The sequence below is a fragment of the Notolabrus celidotus genome, chromosome 9 (assembly GCF_009762535.1).
Source record: "Notolabrus celidotus isolate fNotCel1 chromosome 9, fNotCel1.pri, whole genome shotgun sequence".
NCBI classification, from domain to species: domain Eukaryota; kingdom Metazoa; phylum Chordata; class Actinopteri; order Labriformes; family Labridae; genus Notolabrus; species Notolabrus celidotus.
Window position 1 is genome coordinate 17,438,686 of NC_048280.1, and position 23,412 is coordinate 17,462,097.

The 23,412-nt window shown below is 40.4% G+C and overlaps 1 protein-coding gene and 2 non-coding genes across 3 annotated transcripts; 1 reads left to right on the plus strand and 2 right to left on the minus strand.

Annotated features, from left to right (window-relative positions):
* Positions 1-1,357: 1,357 nt before the first annotated feature.
* Positions 1,358-1,429, minus strand: trnaq-uug. Its single transcript has one exon. It is a non-coding gene; the product is annotated as a tRNA-Gln (tRNA).
* A 1,421-nt stretch (positions 1,430-2,850) lies between these two features.
* LOC117818941 (junction-mediating and -regulatory protein-like) lies at positions 2,851-23,381 on the plus strand. The gene is made up of 10 exons (XM_034692089.1): positions 2,851-4,474; positions 9,498-9,671; positions 15,533-15,683; positions 16,222-16,391; positions 16,506-16,671; positions 16,894-17,063; positions 19,733-19,810; positions 19,910-20,005; positions 20,095-20,635; positions 20,728-23,381. Exons 1-10 carry the CDS (start codon positions 3,659-3,661, stop codon positions 21,033-21,035), a joined length of 2,670 nt encoding a protein of 889 aa, XP_034547980.1. The 5' UTR covers positions 2,851-3,658; the 3' UTR covers positions 21,036-23,381.
* On the minus strand, positions 12,167-12,238 carry trnaq-cug. The gene has a single exon. It is a non-coding gene; the product is annotated as a tRNA-Gln (tRNA).
* Positions 23,382-23,412: the final 31 nt, after the last annotated feature.

Below are 23,412 nucleotides of genomic sequence, written 5' to 3' on the forward strand. Positions count from 1 at the left end.
TAGTACATGCTTCCATCAATGTTCTGCAGTGCACATGTTGGAGTAAATATGTTTGGAGTGAGCCAAAAACAGTTTTCGCTCTACCTCACTCTCTGTTATCATTATCAGTGTGTCACTTATTAACATGAATCCGGGTAAAAGTCAGGTTAAATGAGGAGAAAGGTGATGGCCATATAAGGTGATAAAAGTTTGCAAAAGGGATTGTTATGTAAGAAATAAAATACATTTGGCCTCAGGGTGGGGTATAGTCAGTCTTCACTTTCTCTAACAGTACTTCTTCCCCCTCTGTGCTCATCAGCAATGTGAAGCATGATGAGCTAAAATCAATCAAGACTTTTGATAAATATTTTTCATGAGGAGTAAATAAAGGCTGCTAGATGTTCAGCAGGTAAGGTCCTGTCTTCGTAAACAAACCCACAACCCTCATAGAAACCAATGAAAGACATGAAACACTCACAAAATGATGTAAAGCCCTCCACTGACCACTGCAGCACACATTTGTCATTACATTTTCTAGTATTATTTATGACACTTGGGTAGCCAGGAAGTCCCAACGATACAAAAGACCAAGATTACGATTACCAGGATTTGACCTTGGACAGTGGAGATTGCTAATTGTTTTACTGTGGAACCAGTCAGATATATAATTATCAGAAACATGAGAGTCAGAAGTTTCCCTGCTCATTTTACTGCACAGTCCAATCAATCTGTCCAATTTATGACATGTATAATTTTCTCTTGTATACTAAACTGAAAGAGACTGCAATCCCCTTTAAATACTTAAAAGCTATAAATATTCATCATTCTCTCTGAATAAATTTTAGCCATGAGTTTTTTTATTATTCTGTCTCAGAACCATGCAGAATGTGAGATAAAATGTGATTTAATAGATGATGTGCCTCTGGAGGAGGATGGGGTTTGATTAAGTTTGATTGGGAATAAATCTAAACTTGCTTTATACAGTATTATCTCTCTAGTGCTAATTAATCCATCTATATTTTTCTCAATATCAAGAGGACATAAAAACATCAGAAACAGCAGTGGGAAAACAGAAGTCAGAAATCATGAATAGTACTGCCTGTGGACAAAAAACAAACTGGTCTATTTTATGTTCTATTGATTTTTGTCATTAAAACACTAAGTACTCCTTCACTGTCTTATCAGAGCCTGACTGGTTTTTAAACATGTCTATCAGACCTTAAATGAGCTTGTGGGTCTGGGTAATTTACTTGATTTCTGATACTTCTGTATTTTTCAACTTACATCTTCTGATTTCTACTTCTTAAAATTGTCTCTGTATCTCCATATATTGTTTATATGTATGTGTGTTTTGTGTTGTCATTACTCTAAAAGCACCAGGTTCCACCGAGATTTGAACTCGGATCGCTGGATTCAAAGTCCAGAGTGCTAACCATTACACCATGGAACCATACATTGACATGCATGTACATGAGTCTTTATCACATCTTTTCTTCACAGTATGAAAAATACAGTACATTTTAGTTTCCATTTGCTCTCAATCATCTTAACTTTCATAAAATCTTGATTTAAAATATTTATTGCAAAATATTTGATTTCTCTGCTAGACAACATGTTTTAATATTCAATGAATCATTGGACTTAATGACCTTAATAACAACTTTCTCTGAACTGCAACTAACTCTGCATAGTTTTGCCTGTGGAGTTGTCCTCATGTATGCAGTCATAAGTTTATGAATGTGTCAATCCTGGTTAATATTTGGTGCATTGGAGGTTTTTAGTGGAGTTTAGACATATATAAGAATAACTTGGGGGACTTCGTTGCAGTGAGCTCACAGCTTTTAAATTCAATAGTTTCCAAGCAGTAGCGATAAATCATACGTTGCTTGTTGTGGACATGTGCCTGTCCATGTTATACATCAGAGGAGCATTAGGCCCCTTACCACAACTCCAACTACATCTCTATCCTGAAACCCACATAAGACAAAAGAGTAATAAAGTGAGTTGGGATAACATTTGATATGAATTGGCGGTACATAATTAAAGATTGATTGATTGAGTGATTGAAGTGAAATGCTATAGGGAGGTGACAAAATAAAGTCTACTGTATAACCTGTCAAAAAATCTATTTTGATAATGTTATTTGAAACGATATTATCTGTATGTATGAGTATGAGAGAGACACAGGTTTCCATGAAGAATGCAAACACACTGCTACACAGATGTTGGTGCAAAAGTGTCTGTTCTCAGGGCTATAGTCATTAAAGGCTGATACCATTTTCCATTTCTCTCTTACTCAATTCAGCCACATGTGTAAACCATAACACTCAACAGCTCCTTCACTTGGCAAAACCACCAGATTGCTTTGGGTATTTTTCTGTGTATATGTAACTAATTCAATGACATTTTGCAGCATGATGCCTTTTTGAATTTCATTTGCAGGGTATGTTTTGTCATTGTTATTATGCCTTTGCAAATCGTTTCAATATCATGATTTCAGGGCCTATGTAAGAAAGTGGGCCACCAAAGATTAAAGAACCTTATCTAGGTGAACTTAGCACCTAAATCATTTCACAGTACCATTAGGCTACTCCATCCCTTGTCTTAAAAATGAGTGAACCAGTCAATCACAAAGAAGTTTTGTTGCCACGCAGGGAGGCTAGTGTAGATAAAGGCCTCCCGTTTGAATCTGTTATTTATTTATTTACCTATTTATTTATTTTATTTATTTATATTTTTAAGGCATCTATATAGGCATTTGCATAGTGTGCTCACTACTGCAGCTACTCTGCAAACCATCCCACACTGCTCCAAAACGTCATCACGTCCCTACGTGCCCTACTCAAAATGAGATTCTGACGTTGCCTTTACATTCCGCTCGGATCTTTCTGGATTGCGACAGCAAAAGAGACTTGCCCTCCGCAGTATTCGCAAGACTTAAGTGATTCGCTTTTCATTTAAACCTTCATGACAGGCTAGTTATATCTAACAACGCTATGGCAGTAATAACTAAACAATGAAGGCTATTTAAAAAGCAGGAAAAGGTCTAACCTACTGATGCGTAAAGCTCATACTCTGGAAATTCCGACTTTTTTTTACAAGACGTGAAGATAGCTCTGTTATTTTTTTGCGTATGAGGTTTTGTTGAGCAAACGATGAAGAAAACATGGCACTGTTATGAGTTTGAAGACGATGCCAACCCATCTTAAGACAATGCAACTGGACACACGACTTTATCACAGTCACCCATGGCCTCCGTCTGATGTGTTGAAACGATGAGAGATGTGGTTTCTGGATCCCTCTGGTACTTAATGATGAGAAAGGAGGTCTGGAGGAGCCGAGACATCGAGAATAACGGAACACCGAGAGACGCATCGACCGCTGGAGGACCTGGTAAACACACAGTCCCGTCTGGTGTGTTTAGAGAAGAGTCTTGCGTGGTCAGAGAGCTGATGTCAAAGCTGGGATAAAGAGTTCAAGGCAGGTGGGCCAGAGATGGGAAATGACTCCACGGTGCACAGCATTCATCCGCTGGAGTGAAGGAGGAGGATAGCCCTTCATGCACAATATTGAGAACATTGTATCTTAACACGATTTATTACACTTGAAACGACCATTGCACGGTAAATACACGGGTTTTATTGAAGCGTTTTTATTAGTGTCCCATCACTTTGCAGAAATGTCCTTCACGATGGAGGATCATTTGGAGTCGGGGTGGGTAGCTGTTCGCCCGAGTGCGTTTGAAGAGAAGGAAAAGCACAAATTTGTTTTTATCGTCGCCTGGAATGAGGTGGAGGGTAAATTCGCCATTACCTGTCACAACAGGACGGTACAGAGGAGAAGCTTTGGCAGGGACCCTTTACTAGAGGCGACCAGCCAGGATGGGGACAAAACAAAATGGCCCGAAAGTCCTGTCAGGGATAAAGTATCAAGGAGCCCGAGCAAGGGAGCCAAGGAGGCTGTGGCGAAAGGCTACAGTCCTAAAAACAAGCCAATGATTGCAACAAAACCAAGTCCTGTCAAAATTCCAACTGTGATTAAATCTGCGGCATACCCTGTTAGTCCTGATGCTGAAGTGGACCCTCTGTCCTCATCACTGGACAGCTTGGACCTGGAGGAACTGGACAGTCTGAGCAGGGAGGACTGCAGCTGGGCCGGACTGTTCTCCTTTCAGGACCTCCGGGCCATCCACCAGCAGCTATGCTCGGTGAACTCGGACCTGGAGCCCTGCCTCCCGGTGTTTCCTGAGGAACCAGCCGGAATGTGGACAGTGCTGTTCGGTCCAGCGGAAGTACCTGAGACAGAGATGGACGAGCTCTGCCACAGTTTACAGGTGTACCTCGGTCACGCACTTGATACGTGTGGATGGAAGATCTTGTCGCAGGTTCTGTTCACAGAAAACGACGACCCAGACGAGTACTATGAGAGCCTGAGCGAGTTGAGGCAGTCCGGGCATGAAGAGGCGCTTAGCCGTGCAACAAAACATCTGCAAGAGGTGAGAGTGTGTGTTACTCCTCCATAAACCTCAACATGTGATCAATCTCTCATAAGTACAGTCTGCATTGTGTCTCTTTATGCACTCAATATCATGACCACAGTCTTTCTGCTGCACTGACCACGCTAGCAGACTGAAGAAACACACACTAACATTGTTTAAGGCGTATTTCCACCGCAGGAACTTTACCCCTGAGCTACGTGCGTTTCGACCGGAGGAACCAGGGTCTCAATTTAGTTCAGGGGTAGATAATGTCCCCCCTGAAAAGCCCTTGCTTGGGGGGTAGTACTTAAAAAGTCCTGGGACTTTTGGTTGAACTTAACAGTGTTTGTGGAGTTAACACAGTTGTTGAAACACAGAGGGTGTTCCTGGGAATGCATACTAGTTTAGTTTTTAATTAAGATTTCAAAATATAATTTAATAAATTTTTTTTTTCCATACGTCACTGGCCTGATTTGCACAATCTACCTGGGACTTCAGCCCGCGGTCGGAACGCAGACAATGGGGGCACAGGAACCTTTTAGTTCAGGGAAAGGGACCCTGGAACTCTTGGTCGAAATACATTTTTAGTGATAGTGAATGATGCACTTTATAAGGCATAAATAACAGACTATAAACTGCTCCTCCTACACAGAAAAGTTCTACAGACAATAGATGAACATATGCACAACAGTGAGAATGATGTATATCTCAAGAATCTCTTTGCACTAACACTTTTCTTTAATTTCGGAAATTTTGATGAAGACATTTAAACCCTACAAAAATGTGAGGTATGTTATTATGAAGTAAATCGAGTGTGGTAGATCCAAGCGGCAACATCCGGTCTAAAAATATGAGTCCAATGCGGAGGTGCTAAAAACTGCAGTTCATCGAGGATCCGCTTGAGGCTGGCTTCGTAAGTAACAGAAACCACATACACACCAGTTCAAAGAAGCCAATCTTTACAGCAGAAATAAACATGTTTACAGCCTGATACAAAAGACGAGTGTTGTCTGGATAGCTCATTTCTCGATCGGCTCACACTGTGAGGGGGGTGAATTTTTTCTGATGCGGCAATTTCAAAGATATTGAGATTACGAGTCTTCCAATGAGAGGCACAGCTGACTTGATTGACAGGCGGGAACACTGTAGCTGTTGGCTAGGAGGCTCAAAGCCCACCTCTTTACATCACAATCGGTGGCGACAGCAGGAATATGGCTGCCGCCACCGATTGGCCTCAAAACAGAGCTTCAGAAACAGATGGGTGACGTCACGGATATTACGTCCATTTATTATACAGTCTATGGGTAGATCCAGTAGACCAGCATCATAGTCAGAAAGAAATGAGTGGCTGTCATGTATCTGCATGACAGGTTATTAGGCCTTCATGTTTGCAGCCTCTTAGTACAAGTTTACCGTATATGATGTAGACATTTAAAAGGTAATGAGAAAATTTAAAATTACCATCATACCTTATGTGTTTTAATTGGCAAAAGAGCAGCAGAGGTTACAATATGAAACAAGGTATTCCACAACCTCAGAGCAGAATGCCTGAGATAAATATACAGACGTTCTTCAACTGTTACTGATGAGGCCTTTGACAGGGAAAATGTTTCCACTATTCAGTTGTTTACATTATAAAAGAAGTACTCTGGGAGCACAGTGAAGGGACAAATCTTGCAGGCTAACCCGTAAGAGAGGAAGGGATTTGTGAAATTAGGTTGCAACCATAAGAGCTCTGTGAATATTTTTCTCACAGCATGGCTACTGTCTACTGCTTACACAGCTGAGAGAGTCAAGTGCAAACACCCCCACGCACACACACACACACACGCGCACACACGCATGCACGCACGCACACACACACACACAAGAACACAAGCTTTTATTTTCTTTGAGCATTAATCTGTTGATGTAATCTGCAAAGTTATTTTTGCTAGTGCAAAATTAGCTTGTAACTGTAAGTAAGCCATCCCCTGAAATATTTACCAGTCTGGATGGATGCTTATATATCTGAGAAAGAAAGTCTAATAAACACACGTACACACACACTGAGACACAATTCAAGAATGTCTTTCCTTTCAGAGTTAACCAGTTGATGTAACGAGCAGAGACACCCCTGAGACTGCAGTGCTGCTCTGTGGTTATAGATCTGCCTCCCGCTGAGTGGGTGTCAGTTCCTGATGATTCTGTAGAAAACTCATGGGAGTGGCTGAATGCTGCTGTTTCATAGAGGTGAGGCGGTTAAAACTGGTGTTGGCAGTTTTGGATGTAAAGAGTAGCAAGCTCGTCTTTTAAAAGTATTTTGAGTATCCAAACAAAATATACTGCATTCTCTGATGAAGATACTAAAATCTAACCTCCTGCAGTTCATATGAAGAGAGGAATTAGCTGTAGACTCTGAAACAGTTTTTGGTATTAGGCTGTAAACATGTTAAGTTCAACTGAAAAGTAACACATTTTAATTAGGGGCCTAGTGAGGATTTTCTTGCATGGGAAAACAAGCCTCAAGAACCCATTTTGGGAACTAGGGTTTTGGCACTTGTGCATTAGCTTTGTTACTGAGCCCAAGAAGTTATCACTTGGCCTTCCTAAGACTTGCATTTAAAAGAGCTGTTTGAAAACTCTCCTCAAGGCAGGATATATCTCATCTTTGTTTTGCATGTTTCATACATTTTCTAGTATCATGTCTTCATTAACTTATCATGCTATAAGCTGCAGTGGGTTCTTTCTGTCCCTTAAGGCCACAGAATGTAAAACACTGTCTGTTGCTTCAGTTGAATGCCACCACAATAGTGGTGACATTTTTCATTAAAAAGTACGAAATCAAACCAGTCTTTCAGGACAGTTTGCCTGGTTAACCACCCCACCTCTCGAAAAGATCATATCTTCTTCAGCTTTACTGTCAAATCAGCCATGCCCCTAATCAATTAATTCTGTGCATAACTCTTAGCCTTAATATAATCAAAACGCACAAGTTATGAAGAAAATGCATCGCTGTACAATGTGTAAGAATAAAGAAATTAGGTATTCAGGCCAGATCTTTTGTTTTTATAAGGCTTACAACATCTGCTGATACTGTTACTGAACCAATTCGATCCCGGTATTGATTTATCAATCTCTTTTTCCTATTGTGAGGAATCATGTTTTGGAGACTTCAGGTTTTTCTGACTTTGTAAACCAAAACCAAATGAACATTTTCAAACTGACAGTATCATTATTCAAGTGATTAAAAATGTTTACCAGCAGTTTGGTGTGTTAATCTTCATAACCAACAGATATTACAATTCAACTGTAAACCTCAGCAGTGGATAAGAGGAATTAAATATTCTGAGATGAATAGATCTGCCATATGGATCGGCACTATATATCGGCCCTTTCTCACTGATGTCTGATCTAGCTTTTTGAGTCAATATCTGGCCGATATCCGGTAACCGGATCAGATCGGTGCTTCCCTACTTAGAATAACTGATGGATTTGTTATTTCTTACCACAGTGTTTTCCAGTAAAAAGAAAATCTGAAATATTGATTAAATACCTATCCTGTGAATTAAAAATATTGATGAACATTACTGTTAAAAAAATCTGTATGTTTTATTCAAACAACAGCACCAATATTTAATTTATCTATAAAGTTCTTTGACAAAGTGGAGACAAATCCAGACAGCAACTATGCATTGTCCAGGTCTGCTCTCCTTACACGCTAGCAGCAGCTAGTAATTGATTATCTGCTCTTTATATACACAGACTATACGCTGATATTTGTTGGCTCCTACAATATCCTACTAATCAATGGCATCAAGTTTATGCAGCCTTGAGTTATTGAGCCAGACAGAACAAGAAGCCCTCTGAGGAAGCAGGTGGGAGCGAGCATTAATGCAAGAGTTTGACATCATTAATGTCACAGAATTCCTCCCCACCATTAGATTAACTGGTGCATCAATGCTGAGTGTTATCATGCATCACTGGAATAGATATCTTTAAATACAAGGAGGAAATACTTGGTTTCATGGGTAGCACAATCACAAAAAAACAAAGAAAGGTAAAACATAACTTAATTTATAAGCATGCACTGTTCAAATCTCCAGCATCATGGTTACAGTACAGTAGTTTTATATCTGCTTGTGTGATTCCTGTTTCTGCAAATGTAAGGCATAGTCAAGAGATGGCATTCATTCATAGAGTTGTGTTCATAGGACTTTCTGGCCACAGCGTTTCCTCTCTGCTCTACTTTTGAGCTGTAAAAAAAAAGGCTGCCAGTAGCAAAGACAAATCATCTTTGTCATTTCACCCAGTCAGTCCCACCCCCACTCCTGTTTTCACACTTTGAAAAACCCACTCCCAAAATAAACAGTGAGAAAACAAGTCACAAGAGGCTTGGCTTTGTAGCCTGAGCCGAAAAATATATTGTGCACACCAACCCTAAGCTTATTTGCACCAATTGTTTCAATAAATGTTGTGACTCTGTGGGATTTCCTGTTTCCTTTGGGATGCATTCATCCTGAAGGTAGAGGAAGAGCTGCTGATCTTATTCCTGTCTTCATCATGGAAAAAGCTCAATCGCTCATTCAAACATAGACACATTCTGTTGTGCTGTAGGATCTTAGACACACTCGCACAAACACACACACACACACACGCCTATTGATCCTCCCACTCTATCCAAGGGCTGAGTTAATGGCTATTTCAGTGCTTGCTGGTAGCCTACAGGATTGTTCAGTCTGGCAAAAATGTGTGTATTGATCTTATTCCCAGCAGCACAAAGAACTCTGCTCACTCAGCTGTAGTCTGATAAGCTCCTGTTATTTATAGTTATATAAAGCATCCTCTTAGTTTCACAGTAAGGTGCAAGTTCTATACACTGCTGAGTTACACCAAAGATATGTTAAGTGTGTTTATGTGTGACTTTTGTTGTTTGTTTGTTCTGAGCTCCCATTAGCAAGCTCTTATAAGGGGCACTATACGCTCATCTTTTCTAATATTTTAACTATTGTTTATATGTTATCAATGCAACATAAACTTCTTGTGTTTGCATGTGATGCAGCTTCTGGAGAAACACAAGACCATGGAAAGTATGGTGGACCTGTTGGAGCTTTATGAGGAAGAAGATCATGCATATGGAGGTCTGCTGGAGGCCTCCACGCAGCTGTACCAGTACCTGCTGCAGCCCTTCAGAGACATGAGGGAGCTGGCAATGCTGCGCAGGCAGCAGATCAAGGTAACAATTTACACCAGTTAAAGTTTACATATGCTAATGGGTATTATTTTAGTAAAAGTATTTAAAGGTGTTCCACAAAGAAGAAAGAAAGACGTTACATTCATCATTAAGGAGAATTTCTCATAAAAAGTAGGTTAGTACAGATTTTTTGCCAAAATCTACTGACCTAGTAATAACCACACCTCTTTACCTTTTAGAGGTAGATTTTTGTTTTTGTGTGTGCGTGTATATATAAAGCACACACATATACACACTCACACCACACACACACACACACACACACACACACACACACACACACTCACACACACACTCTCACACACACACACACACACACACACACACACACACTCACACCCACACACACACACACACACACACACACACAAATACACACACTCACAGATCACCAGCTGATTCGGTGATTTTGTAATGAAAAATTGATGTATTCTTCTCCGACATTTTTCCAACAGACATCTAGGATTAAGAAACAAAAGATGGAATTATTTTGTGTGTGTATGTTACGTCTTTCATTTTGATCATGTTTTCATTTACAATGAGGTCGATTTGTCCGACTCCAGGTAATTTAGGTGTTGCGTTAAGATAGCATTAATGTGGAGATGAATTTATATTCAGGGAGGTAAAGCTGTGTTTCTCTGCATGGACAGAAACAGAACAGTCTTGAAACAACATGCTTTTTTATAAATGTTCATGTTTCTCAATACAATGTAGGATCCACTTTGTGTGTGTGTCAATGCGTATTTGACTGTGATGTTTTTTGTAAATTGAAGTGTCTTGTTTGTTCTTCATGGTTCTTAAATGAATGGGGGGATGCTGAGAGTTATCTAATTGCATAAACAAGATGGAGGGTGAAAAACGGATAAAAGGTGGAGATGTTTTGTTCAGTTATAGCAGTGCTGATGGCACATTTATATTTAGGTCTCTGAGTCACACACAGCACATCAGTAATACGCCAGTATCACATTTCTATAGAACATCTGAGAATAAAGACGCACACTATATAAACAGTGTACAGAAAGTATTCAGACCTCTTCACTTTTTCTACATTTTGTTGTGTTTCAGCCTTATTCCAAAATGGATTCAATTATTTTTTCCCTCATCAATCTAAACACAATACTCGTGTATGTTGTAATGTTGTAATGTTTTGTAGAATTTTTTGCAAATTAATTAAAAATAAAACACTCAAATAATGCATGTGCATAAGTATTCACACCCTTTGCTTTGAAACTCAAAATTGAGCTCTGGTGCATCCTGTTTTCTCTGACCATCCTTGAAATGTCTCTACAACTTGATTGGAGTCCACCTGTCGTAAATTCAATTGATTTGACATGATTTGGAAAGGCACACACCTGTCTATATAAGATCCCACAGTTGACAGTGCATGTCCATTTTGGAATAAGGCTGTAACACAACAAAATGTAGAAAAAGTGAAGGGGTATGAATACTTTCCATACCCGCTGTATATACACGACTTAAAAAACCTTGGATGGACAGACCTCTCTGTTAATTCTGTCTCTTTCTGTACCATCTGTACTTTTGGGGTATGGCTTCTGGTGGTTGAGTGACATACTGTGAGCGGGAAGTGAGCCCCGTGGATCTCCAGTTTCCTGCAGTCTCACAGAGATATGAATAAGTCATGTTGTGTGTGGCCCTATAGGTTTACTGCAGGCACAGATGATGCTGACACTGGGAGCAGCATGAATGCAGCAGAGATGGGCAAAGTCAGAGGACTTAGCAAATTTGGGTGTGGCTAGATGAATGGTCCCTCTTGGGAGGTGAGACATCCAAAAACAGGAATGTAAGCCGGGGGTTAAGTCCATTATTTTCACATTTATCGTGTTTCATTAAAGCTAAAGACTGTCCTGGATTCAGTTCCTGCATAACCACTTAAAAAAGTTGTTTTAATCAACTCAATTGTATTTACAATTTGAATCAAGCAGATGAAAAATGATTTCACTCAGCAAAAAAAACAAACAAATCTGGTTTATAAATGTAACCTTTCTATCCTCCGTCCTTTGAGCTGAATAATTAATCAAGATGTTGTCACTTATTGTCACTGCGTGTTTCTAAGCTCATTCACTAAAAGCTTTCTGTTCTATATATCTTATTTCTGACCTTGCAGTTCTTCAGACATCCATCTTGTCCTGTGGAGATAGTGTTCAGTTTCAGAGATTCACTCCTTAAAGAGCATGTACAAGAAAACCTGACTTCTGAACATGCGGCTCTGTCTCTTCTCTTTTAAACCAGGGAACCGTCAACAACTCTGACCCACTTCATTTTTAATAGGTCAAAGTTTGCTTTCACGTCAAACAGCTGCAGCACTGATCATTTGTTTCACCAGCAGACTCTTGTTCCCAACGTCTCTCTCTGCTGTTGCACTCTTGATTTTCACTGCAGTACTTCAAGCTGCTCACAAACAGTCAGGTCAAAGAATTCCTCTGAGGCTTTGTCAAACGGGAGGACAAAACTTTGGAAGGTCCTACCGAGATTTGAACTCGGATCGCTGGATTCAGAGTCCAGAGTGCTAACCATTACACCATAGAACCTCCTACTGGTGTGGGGAGGGGTGACAGGCCCCTGAACTCACACATCCGGGCTATTTATAGCCTGCAGCCTTCCTGGTTCAGGCACAGCATGGCTTTCTGCAGCTCTGCATTTAATGAGCTGACATTTGTCTCGTTCATGACACTTCTTCTAGTCCTTTTAGATTTTGAACCATGTCATTATATCTGTCATTGAAATGATCTAATGTTCTAAAGTGAATAGACACAAGCTTGAGGCTCTGCTGTCTATACTGACACCCAATTAAATATTCATACAGGACATATAAATCTTTTACTCTGTTCTTGTCTGAGAGAATCTCTCGAAAGCAACTTCACTATTTAGTCATAGAGAGAACAAAAAGATATGATTGGCTGACCTATGGTTTCCTTGTTTTACTCTAAAAACATCAGCTTGGATTAGAACAAGAGCCATAAAATGAAGAAAGTTACGAGTACATTAAGAAATAAAGTGACAGTAAGATATCTGTAATCTGTGGGCCAAAAAGCAGTAACTATAACCTTTTATCTCTATACTCAAGGTCTAAACAACCCCACACAGAGTCTTTAACCCCTCTAAAGTCAACGTTTAGGTGTAAAAGGTTGCTTCAATTAGATTTACAGTAACTTTAAGGCCGACAGGTATACAATTCCACTATTAAAAGTTATGCAGATGGAGTAGAAATCAAAGGACTGACGGAGTAATCTGACTGCAGGAAGTTGCAGGGAGGTTACTTAGGGTCAGGGATAAAAACATACCATGTAACTTTTGCTCTGTAAACATCCCCTCTATCCCTCAAAGAGACCTTGTGATTCACTCTTCTGGTTGTCAGTTTATTAGGTCTTTGTTATCACTGCTATATTATTTGTGCTGTTGGCAGAGGCATGGGGAGTCTTATTCCCATTAGAGATCTTAACTTTCTGTCTCTGACTTAATAAAGACTAGTTAATGATAAAGACAGTATACCCTGTGGAAATATTACAGGTTTCACAGTTTTAATTTAATATAATTAATTAATTTTACATGATTCTTAATTTTAATCTCACTAATAAAAAATCCAAAGGCATTTCACATCTTGGGATTCTTAACAATATTGATTCCCTGCAGTGTATGAAGATGATTATCAATCTTTTAAACTGGTAATAAATGCTTCATATAAAATCACATGTCTATACTTGTACTACAGAGGTGATGTATGTGTGTTTATATCTACATGATAATCAGCATTGGCAAAGTGCTGTCTGTTTGTGTGTTGGAGTGTAGCTCCCTCCCCAGGCACGTTTTCTCTGCTGAAACTATATGCTGAATGCACATTTTTCAAGGCGTCTCTTTCACATAATATCCAGAGTCAGAGTCAGTGTTTTGCAACATGTGTAGGTTTTAACCACTGTCTAAGGAATCAAAAATTCCTGTATTTCTAAGAATCTGTGTGAATGTTTAAAGCTCCAAGAAATTTGAAGGCATTGCTGGAATGCAGAAGTGTTAACTGAAAACTCTTGACCCTGAAAGCTCAAGTGCAGTACACTTGAAAACCTGGAGGCTTTAATCTACAAAAGGCAGTTCAATCAGGAGAGACACAATTTAAAGATTAAAGGTTATTTATTACAACTGAGTGAATAATGACAGAAATCTTTGGCGTAAGGACTCTATGGGGATAATTTTGTGAGTGTAGGATGCATGAATTTGGCAGCAGAAGAAATGCCTCTAGAGTCCAGACACTGGTGGTGGTGGTTGATGAATTCTAGGAATTGAAGACTTGCGGAGACCAGGTGGAGATGGGGAGGTGGAGGGGTGCGCACCATCAATGCAAGAAGGAACTAGCAGGAGAGAGAGACACATTTAAAAGACAGCAGAAAGTTGATAGGCTGACAATAAGGGCATGCCACTGAGCTATTTGATGACAGCCGCCGCTGATTAACCAATGACAGCTCCGGAGCATGCAGCTGGAAGCGGGTGAGCTATTGAACGAGGGAGAGGAGAGTTAAACAACTGCTGTGATTGCTTTTATAGTCTTCCTGTCTGAACTTTCGCTAGAGCTACATATGTGGCAGTTTTTGCAGCACCAAAGAACGATGCTGTATGCAAAATTTCACCAAAGAAGTTTAAAGTCAACACACTTGATCATAAGCATGTATATACAAAAATACATAATTAATTGAAGAGAGAGGAGAACAAAGCACAAGGCAAAGTTGAAACACTGCAGGCTATAAAAGTGCAAATGAGATCAAAGTTAGTTTCTGACCTGAAGTTTACTTAAATGTACTTTCAGAAGAAGTAACACGAGCAGGTTATTTACTCATGTGTCTCATGTTACCACTGATGTTCCCCTAAAGTATTATCAAAAGCCCATTAAAAAGAGCCTTTTTTTAAATATCTGTCCAGAAAGCTGCTTAGAGCAATCTGACTGAGGGAGTGAGAAAGCCCTTTATCTCAAACAGGTTTATGGTTAACCCTGTCTCCTAACTAGGGATGCACAGATCCTACTTTTTAGGTCCTCATACCGATATCGATACCTGGACTTTGGTATCTGCCAAAACCTATACTAGCCGATCCGATCCCGGCGGTCGGTAGTATAACTTTGGCACCCCGCCCCGGTATCATTTGTGTCACAAGAATCATGACACAAAATAATGCAAACGAGCTGACTTGTTCAGGTAGGCTGGAGTTCAAGCGGAGCAGTGTCAAAAACATTATTTACGTGATGGTGAACTGTACCTGGATTCAAAGTGCTAAACCAGAGGCTGGAATCCCTTAATTTCAAGAATCCGGAACAATTAAATCCAATAACCTGTCCGTTTTTCACACTTTGAATCCATTAATAGAATGTTTCTTGCTTCTTTGCAGTAGGCTACAGCTGACGTAAACTTCCTCCTTTTGGGCTTCCATTATATTTTTCAGTGCGGCTGCCATCTGTCAAAACATTACTGCTGCACATGTTGCAAGTTTCCTGCAAAGTTGTTAGCAAAAGAAGTATGAAATGCACCTAAACTGCAGAGTCTCTATAATTATCCTTCATCATGCTTCACCAGGCAAAAATGCACAGACTGCAGGTGCTGATGATGTAGGAGACGCACATGGCTGTTGTAAACACAGAAAAGCATAGAACTGAGATGAATAGATCTGCCATATGGATCGGCACTATATATCTATATATTTAGCTTTTTGAGTCTAACTGGCCGATATCTGATACCAGGATCAGATCGGTGCATCCCTACTCCTCACTTAAAAACTGCTGCATTTCTGAGTATATTGCCAAAATATGTCGTAATAACTGTTCAAAACATGTTCTTTATCAACAGATTTCCATGAAGAATGACTACATGGGCCCAAAGCGAATCGATGCTCTCAAAAAGGAGGACTTTGACTGGCAGAAGAAAGCTCAGGGGGCAGTTCTCAACATCCAGGAGTTTACTGTGAAATACTTTGAGATCACCGCCAGAGCCCAGAAAGGTACAGCATGCCAACATCATCACTGTCAATGTCAAGTCAATGAAGCAGCAGAGCAATGACTTTTTATAATCGTGCACACATAGTGGCAGCACTGGCCTGCTATTGACCTGTGTGTGGTTCTGAACGCCAGGGCTAATGTGATTTGGTAGTAATGAGGGAGTGCAGACAGCCATGCTTTGACAGGGACAGGAGAAAACAAGGACAAGCTATTGATCAAACAGCTCTGCCAGCAGATTGTGTCTCTGCAGAGTGACTCCACAATGTGCCTCTGCCTATCTTTGTTTGTACCCACTACTGATTGGTCCATTTATTATTTGACACTTATCAAATCAAAAATCTAACAAATGAGAGGCTTCAAGTACAAACTGGAGTGGAAGGTGTTGTAATATCCAAACCTGCCAATAGATGTCTCCCTCCACATTGTTGTAGCACAGCTTTTCCCCTGTGAGACTGTAGTCATCAGTAGGTGAACTTTTAACTGTGCGGAGGGTTTACTTCACCACAACATTTCCCCTTGTCTGTGTGTGTGTGTCTGTAGGAGTGTATGAGCGCATGAAAGTGGACCAACGTAAGTTTGGCAAGTCTTCATGGACTGCAGCCGTGGAGCGCATGGAAAGACTCCGTTACTCAGTCGCAAAGGAAACTCTGCAGCTCCAGAGAGCCAGGGAGATCTGTCTGGAGCAGAGGAAACACACACTTCGAGAGGAGGTGTGGTGGTCACACTCTGCGAAACACCTTTACTCAGACAGTAACACACACACACACATATATATATATATATATATATACACATCTGTCATACAACTTGTCCTGTCCCCTCAGATGCAGGATTTGTGTAGCAGTGAGGATGCCATTGCCATCTTGGACTACATGGAGACACAGTACTATGAACTCCAGCTCCAGCTGTACGACATCCAGGCTGAGATACTACAGTGTGAAGAGCTGCTCCTCACCGCCCAACTAGACAGTATTCGCAGACAGATGACAGGTATTTTGTCCTTGTTTATTTTACACTTTTAGGGTGATTTGGCTCACAGGATAAACCCCTTTGAGATGCAGTATCCTTTTCAGACAGCCTGCTAACATTTATTCATTTCACTACACTGTTGACAGTCCATGAACATTCAGCGTGACAGTCTGAAGTATTATTTATGATACTGTTAGTGTGCGGTGTCTGTCATGCACATGAAAGATCTTTATTTACTTTCAGAGCGTCAGGATGAAGTGGTGTACTATGACACCTTTGAGAGTGCAGACGATATAACAGCAGATGACACTGCAGAGAGAGAAGAGCTGCGCAGACTTCAGGTCAGCGCTCGACAGCTGGAGGCAAGGAGGGGGCGTATCACTGCTAAGCGCTCCTATCTGAGGAACAAGAGGGTGTGTACACCTTACTCACATATGCTCTTATTTTTATTACTGGAAGGCATCCTGGACTGTACATACTGTAAGTGTCATATGGAGTGTGTATTCAGCACTGTGTTTGGTTGGGCTCTGTAACAAGCATAAATTAAATTGTGCTGCTCATGTTGACTATCTGTGTGCCAGGTTTGCTCATAGACTCCACTTCTAACACAGACTGAGACTGTTTGTCGTGTGCAAAAATATCATGTGTGCAGTATATGATGCAGTACTTCAAAGCATCATCAGGTATATTGAAGGACAATCTTAATGTTCAGAAAAGATAAGTTATCCCTTCAGGCCATTTTGTGAAGTCATCAGATGAGCATTTGAAATCTTAGGGGACCTGTTACACAGTCCATACGAATGAATTTTAGCTTCAGACAAATGTTACAAAGCCCATCAGTGCAAAAGTAACAGATTTAAGCTTTCTTTTCTTCTGACTTTAAATTTTTTTTAAGTTATATTTTTGGGCTTTTCTGCCTTTATGATAGTACAGCTGAAGAGAGACAGGAAATGTGGGGAGCAGAGAGGGGGGAAGACATGCAGGACATGGTCACAGCCGGGAGTCAAACTGTTGACCTCTGCAATGAGGACTATAGCCTCTTTATGTGGGGCACTTGAACCTCTAGGCCACCATCGCCACCTGCTCCTGACTTTTTACACACTTTTTCTTTTGGTCTCTTTGGCATTAAGTGTTATATGCATTTATTATAAAAAATATTTGTTTTATACGGCCCTTTATTTGTATTAATGCTTACAGATGATTAAGTATATCTATTCTAATCTAGTCTGAGAAATGACCCTTGAAACTCTTCAAAAATACATTGCTATATTGTTTGGAAATCCAGGATCATTTTTATTATGTACTAAGAATGTTTTTTTTATGCACTGTTATGATGCACCAATATTGCATTTAGCAACATTATCACACAAGCACACACAGCTACAACTACGAATGACTTGAATAATATTAGCCACTGTTACCATAAATGCTCTAACACTGTTAAAGGTCCTTGTCCCAATATTCATACAGCAGTCATTTTCTTCTGATGTCACGCACAGGATGGAAACTAATGATATCACAATGTTGTTATTCTGTTTTCTAGGTTTGCGAATCCTTTAAACGAAATCCACCCTGTAAATCACTTTGCCTTAAATGCTTGTTAGTTGACCGGTATCTTAACAAGGCAATGGACTGTAAAAATATGGATGAACATTGAGCCATTGGGCCATACTTCAAGTTAAAACAACAGCTACTATTGCTATTGCTACTATTGCACAGCGGCTAATGTTAATCAACCATTTCCCCTAACATTGGTATTTGAAAGTGTAACAAGATAGATTAAAAGGATTTGAGTTTCCATCCAATGATAAACTAGCTAAAGGTAATGTAAGCAAATATTTGATTCAATGCTAACATCAGGTCAATCATTCAATCAGTCCTTATTTATATATTTCCAATTCACAACAGATGTTATCTCAAGCGCTTTACAAGAGCAGGCCGCGACCAGGTACCAAAGACTCGCGACCCCCTTGTCCCTCTAAATGATTTAATGTGGCTTCATTTAGCTGGTCTGCAGAAAATGAGCCTACCTATATGAGCATGTGGCTGTGTTTCCTGTGCTGTTATGAATTAACCTACTGCTACTGATGCTTTTGATAATTAAGTATTCACTAACCCTAAACTTAGGAGTCATCTGGCAAAAAGAAAGGCAGAAAACCCATTACATTTTCTATTTTAAAGGTTTTATTTCAAGTTTAGCTGCTATTTTTGTCGATATTTTTTTTACTATAAATGGATACAATTGACTTTTTTATTGCATTTTTTTTCAGTATTTCTTTGTTCACCACAAGTAAACAAAGTAATACAAACCAATAAGGAGAAGAAAAAATGAATAAATACAAAGAAATAGAAAAATAATGATAATAATAATAAACAAATAATAATAATTAACAGTACAAACAAAAATGAAGATAAACAGAACAAAATAAGTTAAATAAACAAAAAATAATGATAATAATAATAATACGTAATAATAATAAATAATTTTAGATAACTTAAAAAAAAACCTTCTGGAAGACATCTCACAACCCCCTATTTGTGACTCACGACCCCCCAGGGGGTCCCGACCCACACTTTGGGAACCCCTGGTCTAGACTGTACTCGAGGTTATATAATTATACATCAGGTGTTGGAGCTTAGCTGACCTAAATAGTAAACAGTATTGTTATCCAGAAAGTCAGCTACTGCTAGCTTATACTGTTGTCTAACAGTAGCTGATGGGCTGCCAAATTATGTTTTTACTCAATGTCCCTCCAGAATTTCAATCTCAATTGACTTCTCTGCAGCTGAAAAACAGTAGCATGACAGCGCTTTGTCAGATATTATTCATATAAAATCTTGCAAACCTGGAATGCAGCAACATTTGAGCTTCCCAACCTCAGCAAGATTCCCAGGGACTGCTGAGTAAATAGTGTGAATAATCCCTACACTAAAGAGAGAAATGGTTTTGAATAACTATACAGTTAAGTATAGTATAAGACTCTGACCGTCAGTGTTTTGTCACAACAGTTGTCTTATTTTGTATTATTGTTAAAGCTGTGTGAAATAGTGTGTTGATGTTTCCTTCCCCACCTCTCTGCAGGAGATCTGTGTATCGAGTCACACTCAGAAACAGCAGACAGGTCAAACCATACACAAGGACTCCCACCAGGTTTTAAAGGTAGATCCTTTTCTTAATGATGTGTGATACCTCCAATGTATTCAATGAAGTAGTTGTGGTCATTAATTCTCTGATTCTCCATACTTCAAAATATTGTAGCTGAAAAATGAAGAAGATGAGGATGAGGAGAGGAAGAACAGCAGGGTTAGTCAAGAGAGACAGAAAACTCTGGACAGGCTACGCACTTTCAAGCAGGTTTGTATCTTGCTATTAACATAAGTACCTCAAAGGTTTTTATTTATTGTTACTAACTGACTTATGTCTCTCCCTCTGTCTTCATCTAGAGATACCCAGGTCAGGTGATTCTTAAATCCACTCGTCTACGCATGTCTCACAACAGAAGAAGAGAGCGTGGAAGGAGCATGGAAATGGGTAGCTTGAGTGAGAGGGATGAGCATGTGGACCGTGTTGAGATGCAGGGCCAGCCTCTGTGTCTCAGTACCAGTGTTCAGACTGACCCCAGCCCCAGCTCCACGCTCACCACTCAGCCCGTCACAGCTTTCACAGCATCCCTCCCTCCGCTACCTGTGCCCAGTTCTGCAGACTCCTCCTGCTCTCCATGCTCACTGTCCTCACTACTGGCATCACCAATATCCCCTCCCCCTCCCCCTCCACCTCCCCCACCTTTGCCAGCAAGGGGGGAGTTATCACCGTCTGAGTGTCCAGGTCGGCCCGGACAGATGGTGGAAGGAAAGGGTGCAACCAAAGAGCTCTCTCTTTCCCCGCTCGGCCCGTTTATCCCTCGCTTCTTTGACAGCAGTCAACTGGTCAGTGCCCGAAAAAAGCTGAGGAAGACTCCAGAATTTGACTCTGACAACAGGAGAGGTATCAGAACTTTTTATCGCTATAGTGGACTTTATTTGAGTAGCGTTGTACATAAGCCAATCACAGTCCTCCTCTTCTCTCCCTGTGTGTAGTGAGCTCACCCATGGATGAAGTGCTGGCTTCCCTGAAGAGAGGCTGCTTCCACCTGAAGAAAGTCGACCAGCGGTCCCTGATCCCTTCTCAGGGAGACGATGATCCCAACAGCATCCTGGCTCAGATCCGCAAGGGGGTCAAACTGAGACGCGTACCCAGAAAAGAGAGAAAGGATCAAGGAGAGCTCCCAGCCTCCACTGACCCCCTCACCAGAAGCATCCATGAGGCACTGCGCCGAATCAAAGAGGCCTCGCCAGACTCTGACTCAGACGATGAAGGGATGGCAGGACATGACTGGGAAAGCTAGGGTTTATGGCTAAGACACAAAAATAACTGCACAGTTGCCTGCACTGTACACAGACATGCATAATACACATCATTCACTCACAAGTACAAACAGCTCAGTCACATATGTACCGAGTGACTTGAACAGAGCCTGAACCATACTGAATATCACTGAACTCACCAAAGGCTATAAAGGTCTGACTTGTACACTACATCACCATCATTAAGGACATTTTGTCTTGTTACTGTGGTTTTATTCATGTAATAAGATTTTAATAATGCCATGCTTGTTTGTTTTTATTTTTTTTCACCTGTACTACGTGTTTGCGCTGGCCCTTTGTGGACTCGGTAACAGGAACGGCACGTAACACATTTAAAACCAACACTCTGCACTGACTGTAGTGTTTGACACTGAAAAACTTTGTGAGGAAAGCCAGGTGTGTGATCTTCAAATCAATGAATTGGACATGAGAATCTGTACCTGTTACAACAATATGTATTGTGTCATACCCCAGAAGCCCTGTTGTCTAACCTGACACTGTTCGAAATCTATGAATCCCTTGGTCCTTTCCCCTCCCCTACTTTTGTCCTCCTTTGGCCTTCACCATCCCCAACTCTCACCCCCGTCTCTAGGTGAGAGAATCTGTATCCACCCATCTGTTTAGCCGAGGCATATGGCCAGGCTGGTGGGAGACGTGAGGAGTCATAATAATTTTTATCATTTGATTCCACAGCTTCTCTGAAGATGAGGTCGGTCTCCTGGAGTAGGAGAGGAGAAGATGAAGGGTCGATAGCTGAGTTTCTTTAGCGAGGTGGGGGTCATGGTTGGTGTCAGGACTCTTTGTCGAGTGTGGGCTCACATGGTGGGTGATTACCAACACTCATATGTGGGATAGTCACGGCAATGTTAAACTGGTCACGCCTGTTTGAATGATGGATGTTCAGTGGGAGGTTAGATACTCGGCGCCGCAGGGAGTCACTGTGGGCTGCTGAGCAGGCGGTTGTGATTGATGCTGTTCCTCCAGATATCTTATTCACTTTCTCTCCTCTCCTCTAGCCTAATTTCTTTCTCTGCACTCAGTGGGCTGAGGCGCACAGTTGGAGGTCTGTTACTCAATGCTGCAAGTGAAAACATGCTTAATGTGCACATGAACTCATGTCCGGAATTCAGCCAACAGGATGAAACATTTTGGGTGTTGGTGGGTCCAGAACCTCGACTCCAGAGTACTTTTAAAATAAGGGTTCAGCACTTTTATGATACATTGTACAAATTCTGAAATGCTATGTGTACAGAACCGTCTGGTTTGTTTTTCTGTCACTGACAAAAGATTATATCAGCAGTAGATGAGAAGGTTTGGAAGCACTTAGCAACATGTGGTACTGGACCTACAAAGTTTTGATGGCGGACCAGTGGGATGTTGAACAGCACATCAATTTGCAAAAAGATTCTGGAGAGTGTGGGACGGCCTTGGCATGCAATCTGAAACTTTGAAGCAAAGATCTGTTTTTTCTCTTTTTCTTGTGTAAAGAGCAACTTGCAGATTCATCATAAGCAGACAACAAAAAGAACAGATATTGAATATATTTCTCTCTCTACAGCTTGAAAAAAATCTCAGTGCGAAAGAAAGTTTATTATTTGTTTGTGAAGCAAACCTGAGGCACTTTCCCGTTTCCTGTCAGCACAATGTTCTTCCATGATACCTTCATCATGTAGCATAGACAGAGATTTAACCTGGCCTGACTCGTAACCTCAAACCTGATCCAGATCTTACCTGACTCACTGTCATTTAAACTAACAAGGCCAGAGTTTCCAAAAGATCTCACAGCTTTAAGTTTAAGCTTTTCCACAAAACATGGATCAAGAATTTGCTCAAGACTTTTGGTAAACTAGGTCAAGGAACTCACATCATTGCCACGAATCATATATACATACACTGTTTTGTGTTTAACACTGTCCCTTAACCTTTATTTAACCTTGATACAGCTTCAAAGATAGTTTTTACATCGCTTTTGGTTGCCTTATTTGAATCTTGTTTCCTTTCTCCAAAGCATTTTCTGCCAAATAATTGTATGATGTGTAAGCTGACTTTGTGACCTGCTTTCTGAATAGGTCAGTCTGTCACCTGAAAAGTGCAATATCAATATAGAAAGAGCAAAGTAAATACAAACAAAGCTAATGGGTCATACATTGAAATTAATTGCCTAAATAAAAGTACTTTAAGTATGTCACTGTTGTTTAACACAGTAGTGTACAGACACACTGTTCCAAAAATACCCTTTTGCCTTTAGTCCTTCCATTGTCATTTATTCAGACCACTTTTTATTTACAACCTTGCCCCTGCATTTGAATAAAAACCTGTGAAGCGAACTCTGAGATGGTTGATTTCTTTTGTGAAATA